The sequence below is a fragment of the Thalassophryne amazonica genome, chromosome 14 (genome assembly GCF_902500255.1).
Source record: "Thalassophryne amazonica chromosome 14, fThaAma1.1, whole genome shotgun sequence".
NCBI lineage: Eukaryota > Metazoa > Chordata > Actinopteri > Batrachoidiformes > Batrachoididae > Thalassophryne > Thalassophryne amazonica.
In genome coordinates, this window is record NC_047116.1 from 29,512,279 (window position 1) to 29,524,428 (window position 12,150).

At 40.4% G+C, this 12,150-nt stretch overlaps 1 protein-coding gene across 1 annotated transcript in view; it reads right to left on the minus strand.

The window, feature by feature from the left end:
* Nucleotides 1-2,019: 2,019 nt before the first annotated feature.
* Nucleotides 2,020-12,150, minus strand: part of LOC117524373 (glutamate decarboxylase 1-like) — a 37,825-nt gene continuing 27,694 nt past the window's right edge. Inside the window, exons 12-16 of the mRNA XM_034186134.1 lie at nucleotides 5,860-5,938; nucleotides 5,624-5,773; nucleotides 5,237-5,344; nucleotides 4,254-4,343; nucleotides 2,020-3,511 (exon numbers count right to left, since the gene is read on the minus strand). Coding sequence (XP_034042025.1) covers nucleotides 3,338-3,511; nucleotides 4,254-4,343; nucleotides 5,237-5,344; nucleotides 5,624-5,773; nucleotides 5,860-5,938 — 601 coding nt within the window. The 3' untranslated portion in view covers nucleotides 2,020-3,337. The remainder of the gene's footprint in view (nucleotides 3,512-4,253; nucleotides 4,344-5,236; nucleotides 5,345-5,623; nucleotides 5,774-5,859; nucleotides 5,939-12,150) is intronic.

The following is a 12,150-nucleotide window of genomic DNA, read 5'->3' on the forward strand; positions in this document are numbered from 1 at the left end:
GAGTTTCCTCCGCAGGGTGGCTGGGCGCTCCCTTAGAGATAGGGTGAGGAGCTCGGTCACTCGGGAGGAGCTCGGAGTCGAGCCACTGCTCCTTCACATCAAAAGGAGCCAGCTGATGTGGCTCGGGCATCTTTTCCAGATGCCCCCTGGACGCCTCACTGGAGAGGTGTTCCGGGCACGTCCCATTGGGAGGAAGACCCAGGACACGCTGGAGGGACCACATCTCTCGGCTGGCTTGGGAACGCCTCGGGGTTCCCCCGGAGAAGCTTGCCAAATTTTATGATAAATATCTTAAGGGGGTGAGTAATACGTGGAGTGATACATACACCTCAGGGTGTATGGTTTTCTTCAGGGTGTATAAAGCCATATTCATTGGTGAACAACTTGATAACTTATAATACCAAAATTCCCGGTATCGCCCACCTCTACTGACAGAATATAACACTGATTGCTGCACAGTCATGCTAATCATGATAGGTGCTAGCCTTTACCATTAACCACGCTTAGCATAATCATAACTGTGCAATAACAAAGAAATTCTTACAGACTGTGCATGGTGCAGAAATTTATTGATTGACTAAAGGACTATTCTGTATGATTAGCTGACTGTGGTTGACAATAACTGTTTATGTTAATCATGGTTAACATGACAGCATATGCTAACTCTTGTTATCGTTTAAAAAAGAGCTTTTGCACAACTTTGCATGAAATAAACGCTTTCGTAAAATGTATGATGATCAAGAAACTCCCCCAAAGCTCAAGGATATTGTACGGAAGTGCATTGCATTCACTGGATAAAAAAATTAGACAGCTTATCTCGTAATTATGAGAAAAGAGTTCATATTTACGAGAAAATTACCTTGTAATTATTAATTACAAGTAAATTATATGATCTAGGATTTTTAGCAGGTGCAGCACAGTTCCCTGAGTCACTACCAAACCACCTTGGATGCATTTCAAATGCATGAATTTGTATCCATGAAGCATCCCGTATTGGTTCAACTGCTCCTGCAGAAAGAGAGCAGCATTCAGCCTCTCAGACTGGGTTTTCCACCTGAACAATCCCACAGACTTGAGATGCCTGTGCAGTGTTGACATACTAATATTAATATCATCCTCATTTTTAAGAAACATCCATATTTCCCAGTGTTTCAAACTGAAACAGTATTTTTTAACTTTAATTTATTTCATTTATATAGCACCAAATCACAACAAAGTTGCCTCAAGGCACTTCACACAAGTAAGGTCTAACCTTACCAACCCCTAGAGCATGCACACAGGTGACAGCGGTAAGGAAAAACTCCCTCTGATGATTTGAGGAAGAAACGTCAAGCAGACCAGACTCAAAGGGGTGACCCTCTGCTTGTACCATTCTACTGAGACAATTAACAATACAAAGGAAATTTTGGGAAATTTTAGGTATAGCATATAGCAGATATAGCAGAAGGTATAGCAGATTAACTGTGATAGCGCCATCTTTGCCCACTGATTTGCGAGGATTTACACCGGACAAGACCTTTTTCATTTTCTTCATCTCATCTTGTAATTATAAGATCAGAATCTTGTATTTACGAGATCTTTTCTCATAATTAAGAGATCATTTTCTCATAATCAAGAGATCTTGTCATGTAATTACGAGATAAGTTGTCTTTTTTTAACCCAGTGAATGCAATGCATTTCCGTAATGCACTTCCGTAATATTGGGTTTGCTACTCTGTATTTTTAACTTTACAACAAAAATGTATGTCAGTGGTGAATGTACATGCCTTGTTATAATGAATAACTTTGTAGTTTTGTGCGTACTATGTATGTTGAGGTTTGATTGAGAGATAGCCTTCCCATCAGTGCACTTTGTCCATCCCTCAATGGATTCAGCCTGTCTCAGTGTTTGGCAGTGACTGAGAGATGCTGAGAGTCTTTCAAATTAGTGACATTTAACATACATTTCCATTCTTAGAGTGCAAAATGTAGATGATCACAGATCCTTTTACAAGGTGCAAAAAGATGTGCACACAGGTCTTTTAAAGCTTTTATTCATCTTGAGGATACAACAGTAATACTCTGTAAATGATGATGAGAGGTTAAAGTGCCTACATTGAATCTGACGAGGGACTTTTCATCCCAATAATTCAGGAATGTACAACGGTTCAATAAATCCTACGACAGCAACAAATGCTGCACATCATATTTTTCAAGCTAACTGCTACATGATTTAACAATCCCTGTTTCTTACGTTGTCACATTAAAAGTGTGCATATTATGATCATAATACAAAGTTCTGCATATAATATTACTAGACTTAACACATAATGCAGATCATCTGTCCCTAATTGTATTTTGCATTGTGCTTTTATCATTAACAAAGCATTGGCGGTTGGAGCCATCCGCTAGACTCCAGCCACATGTCTCCACGACAATGAACCACAACAACACAGTTACACAACAAAAACGGCACTAAAGGTACGGATACTAAATTTGGTAATTCTTATATAAATATGCTAATCCATCCATAAAGAGAATAGGGGCCATGTACATGTTCAGAAATGTAACCCAACCCTTCTTTGGTTCACAAATACACTAAAAGTTCAAAACATCTCCATACTGTACAGCAAACTTTCCAAATATGATTAACATTACAAATGGTACAGAATAGCAGATAGCCTCTTCACAATTATAATCTGTTGATATAAACTGGATTATTAATCTGTTACATATGATTGATTTTTACATACAGGAACTTCTCACTGTAAAACTAGGACACATTTGGCACTAAGGCAATATAACAGTAGTTTACACAATCTAAATAAAACCTCTAGAAACACAGCGATCAAGTACTTGTAACAATCTCACTTACGTATTACCAAAGGCAAACAACAGCGAGAGTACAATGTGGTGGTGCAACTAGCTCGACAATTACATGGACAACACGAGCACCAACATTCAGTACATCATATGTTACATTAATGCTGCTTTTGACAATGCTAGAATATTCTGTTGCCTGTCAAAAATACTGAGATTTCATTCTGTTTTTATTTAATATCATAAAACAGTAAAATGCATACAGATTTGGCAAGAATAATTCTGTGCTGTGATGATTCTCCAGAGGTTTTTCCCCTAGAGATCCTGTGGTGCAAATTTTTAAATAGGTGACTGCTGCTAAGGACAGAAGAAACAGGGAAACACATATGACATATTACTTACTGTACGATGCCAGGAAAGCCCAGCAAGTTTAAAAGTTGTACACGTAACACATTTGACGTAAAGCCAAGCTGAAGGGTCTCCAGTGTTGGAAAAGGCAAATGGTTTTAAAAAAAGAAACCTTTGACAATATATGTTCTTACAACTCATGTCCTAGACGCTCGATCTCCTCAATTACAAAGTCAATATCTGACTGTGTGGCAGCTGGGTTGGAGATGACCATACGGAAGAAGTTGACCTTGTCACCTTGTGGCTGGTAGCCCACCATTGTAGTCCCACACTCCATCATCATTGCCTTGATCTTTGGGGCCACCTGTTGTGGAAAACAAAGTCTTACAAAGACTTAACATAGACCAATGGTATCCAAAGATATTCCAGAAAGGGTCAAGAGAGTGCAGGTTTTCTTTCCAGCCACTGACACCAGCAGGTGATTTAACTGATAAACCTCACTTTGAGCAGATGGGATGAGTTCATGGCCCTTTCTGGAATACCTTTTGTCTTAGGACACCACTGGCATAGACAGTCGATGAATAGATCTAAAACTGTAGAAAAAGTACAAATGCACAGAGGCTGCATCAGTAATTGAAGGACTGTCAGAATTGTTAGTAAGTGTACAACTATGTATTTTAAAGTAAATTTCAGTTCCAAATGCAAATCTGGAAAATTTGAGAAAATTTCCAAGCACAACAGTAATAACAATAAAACCTATAAAAGTAACAGATTAGACAGTCAGGATAAGAGCTGCTGTTCTTTTGGGGGGGTTGGAGAGAGTACACTTTTAATCATGTTAACATACCGAAGCAAATAAAATAATGAAAAAAAAAGGGACATCTTGCATTATATATGTGGCCGGATCATGCAGAGTTGATCTCATTTGAGTTATGAGCACTGGGGATACTATAGAGCTGGAACATTTAGAGAATTAACGGCTGAGGTTGCTAAAATTCTTGATGGTGGTGGTGGTGAGGGGGTATCAAAGAGATACCACCAAGCCAAACCCAAGAGTTACTCATGCAAATGATGGTTATGTAGTGCCCACAATGATGAGTTGTTACCTTGTGTAACTTATTACGGCGCTCTTCACCATCAGGCACGTCACGTAGGCTCGGTGGAAAGTACCAGAAACACACATTAGTGTGCTGTGGCTGATAGGGAGAAAATCAGAATGACATTAATAAGGTAAAAATCGCAGTCTGTAATTTCAGTGTTTGAGTTTTAGGCACATTTAAAATAACTAAAATCTTTTAAGGGGAGGTGATGGTCTAGTGGTTAAGCGTTGGACTTGAGACCAAAGGATCCTTGTTTCAAATCCCAGCCTGACAGGAAAATCACTAAGGCCCCTTGGGCAAGGTCCTTAATCCCTAGTTGCTCCCGGTGTGTAGTGAGCACCTTATATGGCAGCACCCTGACATCAGGGTGAATGTGACGCATTATTGTAAAGCGCTTTGAGTGTCTGATACAGATGGAAAAGCGCTATATAAATGCAGTCCATTTACCATTTTAATAAAATTAAATGCATTTGTAAATGTGACCACTGTTCACTTTAAAAAAAAATAACTTATCTTAGGTGATACAACTACTAAGTGTCTTTTCAGTAGTTTCCTGCAATATGAAATTGTTTTTTTTTTTACAAGACCATTTTATTACTGTCAGTATGTTGGCAGGAACAGAAGAGTATGTCTATAAAGAAAGTTAGGTTTTTGATGTTTGTTTGTTTGTTTTGAAAAGACATTTGTATCTTGACAACTGATTGGGTTCTTTAATAAAAGTTATATTATTTTTTTATTTTTGTTGGGGTAGAAATGTTTGGATGTTTTGAAGAAGACGAAGAAGATGACAATAATAATGATAACAGTAATTTTGGGGTGCTTAAAACATTTGCACACCACTGTTTATGTTTGTGTAATAAAAATTAGTGTTCTTTTTGAGAATGCGTGAAAACTTCAGAAGGGTTCTCACTGGCACACGTATTATAGCAACTTATCAACTTGAGAAATGTTGACATTTTATTTTATTTCTGTTTATTTAATGCTCTTACCTCGCCATTGTACACCATCTTGAAGCCCTCTCGATTTTTTATTTTATTGTAGAGATACAGCGCCAGATCCAGGGACTTGTCAATATGTTGTTCAAATCCCACTGTTCCCTTTAAGAATGATAAACAAAACACTGAAGTGAAAAGTAATGTTTTAGACGTGGCTGCACAGTCAATGGAACGTTTCGGAGCACTGAAACAGGAGCTCTGAAAGGCAGCTCTAATTTCACCATGTGCGTACATTTCTATTGAGTTTTCATTGTTTTTTTGTATCCTGCCCCCATCCCACTGAGATTTTGAGGATGTGCACTAAAGTACGCTTGATAATAGCAAAGTCAATAGAACCACTGAGGTGCAGATGATAAAAGCTGAAAGTAGACAAAGGCGCACCTTTGCTTTCCACATGAGCCAAAACTTGAAGATATCGACATGACGTCCACACTGAATAGCCTTGTCACCCGTGTCGTACGTCACGTCATACTGTTTGTCTGGTTGGAAGAGGTATCCGGCGCACATGGAGTTGCAGCCTTGTAATAATCCCTTTAAAGGAGAAAGACATAAAAGACAACATGTGCCTGTGGGTTTGTGCTCATCATGCAGACTGTACATGTGTGCAGCAGTCTCACCCTCTCTCTGACCAGGATGGCAGAGCACTGCAGTGGGACTCCCATCATCTTGTGAGGGTTCCAGGTGACTGAGTTGGCCCTGGACAGATATTGAAACAGTGAGCACAGTTCAATTTCCGTCCCCATATTGTACAGATTGCATGAACGTCATGACATATCTGTGAACATAGCTACTAATCTAAACCCTGACCTCTCATTGCAGATTTTTGGTCCCAATTTCCACTCCATTTCCAAAACATGAAGAAAAGCAGAAACAATGTATGTTTCTTACTCTTATTGCTGCCTATACCTGATTATGGACAGTTCCATGAGTGTCTGTGCACATGTGTCACACAAAGCTACACCATACAGTCTATGTGGGCTTCCTGCAGTTATTACTACAATCTCCCACAAAGCAAAAATATATCTAACATCTCAAAACTGTCTTCTTTCGAAGAGCGCGACATGCTTTTCATGGGATGAGAACCAGGAGGCTTTTGTTCACAGAACAGTCAGTCTTTATCACTCCATGTCCACCATCATCTACTTCTGGCACATAGATATCGTGCACGTGTATGATATCTATGCTTTTGCCAGTGCAATAAGCAGAGCCATGCATCACACTGTATGCTCATGGAGCTATACTTTCCCTCCCAATCCCCCATGTACATCCAACTACAGACCAAGTGCACATAATGGCTGTCCGCTGTAGTCAATTTTGACCTGCTCTAATAAAATCATTCACTGCTTGCTCCAAAACAGAAAACAATCTGCAGTGAATTTTAATTTTAGCTTCAACTGTAGCCTGGCATCAAAATAACTGAGCAGCCAAATCCACATTTAAGCAGAAATGATTCATTTCAAGGTGCATTATTGAAATAAAAAACAAAGCCATCTGTAAAATTAAAGTAAAAGACACATATTACCCCTTGTCTGCACAAATTGCATCAGATACTCATGTTTTGTGAATCAGAATGTGTCCTGGTGTCACAAATTTGTAAAAACTTGTTTAAGACTTTCCTGACTGCTCACAAGATTCAATCAGGCTCTGATTTGATATCTGAATTTCCTTCTCTCTCTCTCTCTCTCTCTCTCTTTCTCTGTCTCTCTTTCTTGTGTCAAAAATCAGCAGTGGGAGGCTTGTTTAAGGTCACAGTGATCACTTTCATGAACGTTTGTGATCAACAAAGCTGAGATCGTATATTCATTTTTTGCAGTGAGGGTTCTGTGAAGGAATTGGGAGGACCAGCTTCTCTGTAACAATAAGCCTGAACATTAATGTGCTCCACTAAATGGGGATTTACCCCAATAGCAATGGGGAATTCCCCACCCTGACTACTCTGGGTAGGGAATGAGACCTTGCCCCAAGTGAAGGAGTTCAAGTACCTCAAGGTCTTGTTCACAAGTGAGGGGACAGTGGAGTGTGAGATTGGTCAGAGAATTGGCACAGCAGTGATGGTATTGCATCCACTCTTTCGTACTGTTGTGACAAAAAGGGAGCTGAGCCAAAAGGCAAAGCTCTCAAGCTACTGGTCAAAATTCATTCCTACTCTCACCTATGGTCATGAGGGTTGGGTCATGACTGAAAGAACTACATCATGGGTACCAGCGGACCCGGCGCCACGAGGGGGCGTTTGGGGGCAACGCCCCCTCACGTCATCAACCTCGCCCCCTCGGATGTTAGAGTTATCAAAAAATAAAAATAAAAAAGAAAGAAAAACAAATACTGGAAAATATAGCAAAATATTAGTTATTCAATAATATCACGTATTTAACAAATAAACCAAATTAATTAACTAAAGTAATCAATTTTAAAACAAACGGATATGGCGTGTGTCTGTGTTCAAGCGATTTGATAGGTTGAGGGTTGTGCTTGTCAGTGCGGCAGAGGGCAAGTTCGATTTATTCAAGCAGTGTCAAGGGCCTTTCACACTGCAAGCTTCAGCGCAATGCTTTAACGCTTCCCAACGCGTCGTAACGCCAGGCCGGTGCGATCACCATCTTGAATTTGCATCGCCTGAACAACAAATAACCTTTAAAAAACAGCAGTACGATTCTCCCATCACCCTGCTGGGAGAAGCTTTTTTTCGGCTACTTTTCGGAGTGATGCCGACCGAGGGAGGACTGACGACTTGGTGGGATATCGATCAAACCGCAACAGCGGGCCGACCCGCACGGAGAAGCCGGCCTTCAGGCATCATTCCTGGGCAGACCGAGGCAGGCAGCCGGGGCGATGGAGCAAACCCACTCAGTCCGAAATCTCCCACTTTTTGGAAGTCCCAGTTTGCTCAACGGAGGTTAGTTCTGCAGCTTTATCGAGGTGAGGATAAAATAAAAGTAAAATGTGACGTTTCTGTACTGCTGTGAAGGTTTATTGATCAGCTAACGTTAGCTTAGCCTTTTAGCACAGTTGATCTGAGTGAACGCTTTAATATGTAAATGGTTCAGTCTTTTTTATTTTTTACCAAATAAAGCTACAGCTTTTTTCAGACACCACAAAAGCTCAACTTTAAATAACTTATTTTTTCGGGCATTTTTTTCCATCGTTTTTTTGCTGTCCCCCCCCCCTTTTTATATAGAAACTGTTTAGTGTTTCTTTATATTTAAAGAAATATTTTTATTTGTCCCAATCAGGAACATTTGCTGTGCAGACAACCAAACTTCCATTGATGAGCTGAACACCATGAAGTCCAGTCGAAAGAAAACATCTCTGCTCTTCAAAATAGGACAAAAGTGTCTTCAGCAACACCACCAGAGTTCAAAGCTGCAGAAGAGACCTTCATCTGGTCCCGAGAATCCAGCAGAACATCACCTGCTTCTAAATAAAATTTTATTTTTTAAAAAGCTGTTTCATTTTATATTTTAACAATAAATGAGTGGATCATTAAAAATGTCCACGAATCAAAGTCAAAAGACATTTGCACAGGTAGAAGCTCTCCACTTATTGTGCTCAAATTCATATTTTAGAAATGACTCTGTCCTGATAACAACATTAAAGGCAATTGCATATCTTGACGAAATTACAAGTTGAAATGACTATATATAAAAAAAAAAACCATGAGGTTTATGTCACAGAAATCCTACTTTACAATCACACTGCAGTCACTGTTAAATTATTTCCTGTTGCATTTATAATAAACATTTGTATTTATTTAGTGTTTGTTTTTCTGGTTGAAATGAGATATAAATAATCTACCAGAATTTAAAAAAATGTACACGTTTCCATGTTATTTTATTTGTCTAAAAAGAAATGTCCAAGGTTCCTTATGTTAAACAAGAAATTATCTAATCTGAACTAACAGGTGGTTTTAATTTACAGATGAAAGGTTTCTAAAGAACCATTTATTGATTAATTTAGCTATTTTACTTACAAGTGTTCTAAACTTTTTTTTAAACAGTAATCAGAAATTTTGAGGTAGCAAACAACAAAAAACATTTCCAATGATTTTTCTTCAGAAAACTGCTCTATAAATGAGCAGTCCTGTCACACGTTAATGTTTTGACGCACCTCATCTCGACAGAACACCGGCTCTGTGTGGTATGGTGGAGATCACTTGACCGAGGGTCTATATGTTCAAATAATTAAAAAAATTCTGTCATCACTCTTTACTCTTACTCAGTCTCTTACAACGGTGTAGCCTAAATACACAAGCTTTCCTGGAGCGCACCCTATTCATTATGCACTCTCAGAGACATGTCCCCTCCGGTGTGCACTTTTTTTGGGGGGGGGGCCGCCCCCACCCCCTGTGATAAACTCATCTCCCCCTTAATATTTTTTTTCTGGCGCCGGGTCTGTGTACCAGCGGCTGAAATGGGCTTCCTGACATGAGAAGCTCAATGCATGAGGAGCTCGGAGTAGAGCCGCTGCTCCTTCGCGTTGAGAGGAGTCATCTGAGGTGGTTCGGGCATCTGGTAAGGATGTCTCCTAGGCATGTGTTCAAGGTGCCTCCACAACAAAACATCATGGACAATACTACAGCAACAGTAAAGAAAACAGCAGCGGTTATACTTTCTCCGCACACTCAGGAAAGCCAGTCTCTCACAACAGCACCCAAAGTCCTATCGCTGCTCCATTGAGAATGTTCTCACACACAGCATCCTGATGTGGTATGGTAGCAGTTCTGCTGCAAGCAGGAAGTCACTGCAGAGGACTATAAAAATAGCCCAAAACACTCAGCCAACAAGTACCTACCATGGACACCATCTTCAACGCTCGATGGTTGCAGAAGACACACAACATTCTGAAAGACTCATTCCATCCTGCTAATTATCTGTTTGAACTGTTGCCCTCAGGGAAATGTTACAAGTCCATCAGAACAAGCACCACAAGATTGATGAACAGTTTCTATCCCAAAGCTATCACCATACTCAACTCTGATCTGAAAACAAACCGTCAGCATTAATCAATAACATCAATACCTCATGCAATGCTCTGCACTTTATTTTGTGCACTACTGGTTTTAAATTCTAACACATACAATGGCGCTGAGTTGATGGTATAGTGCATAGATGTCAAACTGATTCCAGAAAGGGCCAAGAGGGTGCAGGTTTTCTTTGCAGCCACTGACTCCACTGTTTTCACTGTTTTCCTGAAATTGAAAAGTATACAACTTGAAATAAAATAATTTGTTGATCTTTGTTCATACAACAGTCCAGGAAATAATTTAAAACAGTATGCACTTGACATTTTGATACTTCGGTGAATAAAAGTGAACCCACAAACATTTTCATTTAACTGGTTTATTCAGTCAACGAGGACAATGGCGTCTACACTGGCTTGACTATTATGATGTGACTAAAAAGGAAAGTAAGATGCAGAATACACTATACGCCATCAATTTGTGATACAGCCTTAATTACTCTCCTTCTTTCGGCCGCTCCCGTTAGGGGTCGCAACAGCAGATCCATCTCACCTTGTCCTCTGTATCTTCCTCTGTCACACCAACCACCTGCATGTCCTCCCTCAGCATATCCATAAATCTCCTCTTTGGCCTCCCTCTTCTCCTCCTGCCTGGTGCTCCATCCTCAACATCCTTCTCCCTATATACCCTGGGTCCCTCCAAACCATCTCAATCTCACCTCTCTGACTTTGTCTCCAAACAGTCCCACCTGAGCTGTCCCTCTGATATGTTCATTCCTAATTCTGTCCATTCTCATCACTCCCAAAGAGAATCACAACATCTTCAGCTCTGCCTCCTGTCATTTTTGTTAGTGCCACTGTCTCTGAGCCGTACAACATACCTGGTCTCACTACTATCTTGTAAACTTTCCCCTTCACTCTTGTAGATATTCTTTAGTCACAAATCACTCCTGCCACCTTTCTCCACCCACTGTACCCTGCCTGCACTCTCTTCTTCATCTCTCTACCACACTCTTCATTACTTTGGACAGTTGACCCCAAATATTTAAACTCATCTACTTTCATCACTTCTACTCCTTGTAACCACACTATTCAACTGGGGTTCCTCTCATTCACACACACGTACTCAGTCTTGCGCCGACTGACTTTCATTCCCTTTCTCTCTCAGAGCATATCTCCACCTCTGCAGGCTGGACTCAACCTATCTACTCTCACTACAGATCAGAATGTCATCTGCAAACATCATAGTCCATGGAGACTCCTGTCTGATCTCATCTGTCAGCCTGTCCATCACCACTGCGAACAAGAAAGGAGTCAGAGCTGATTCTTGGTGTAATCCCACCTACACCTTGAATGAGTCTGTCATTCCTACAGTGCATCTCACCACTGTCACACTATCTTTGCACATGTCCTGCACTACCCTCACATACTTCTCTGCCACTCCAGACATCCTCATACAATACCACAACTTTTCTCTTGGCTCCCTGTCATAAGCTTTCTCTAAATCCACAAACACACAAGGTAACTCCTTCTGACCTTCTCTATACCTCTCCATCAGTATTCTCAGAGCAAACATTACATCTGTAGTGCTCTTCCTCAGCATGAAACCATATTGCTGCTCACAGATCTTCATCTGTTTTCTAAGCCTAGTTTCTACTACTCTTTCCCATAACTTCATGCTGTGGGTAATCAACTTTATGCCTCTGTAGTTACAGCAGTTCTGCACATTACCCTTGTTCTTATGTCATCAAATGATTTGCAAGATAGAAGTTTCTATAGGCTCTAATGGAGTACATGGTCATAAACAGATGCCTTAACATGGTACCAGCTATTCATGAAGTCTTTTAAACGGCTGGTATTGAGCCACCTGAAAGACATCAGAGGACCCCTGCTGGATCCCCTGCAGTCTGACTACTGGGCAAACAGATGAGGATGCAGTCAACATGGGTCTA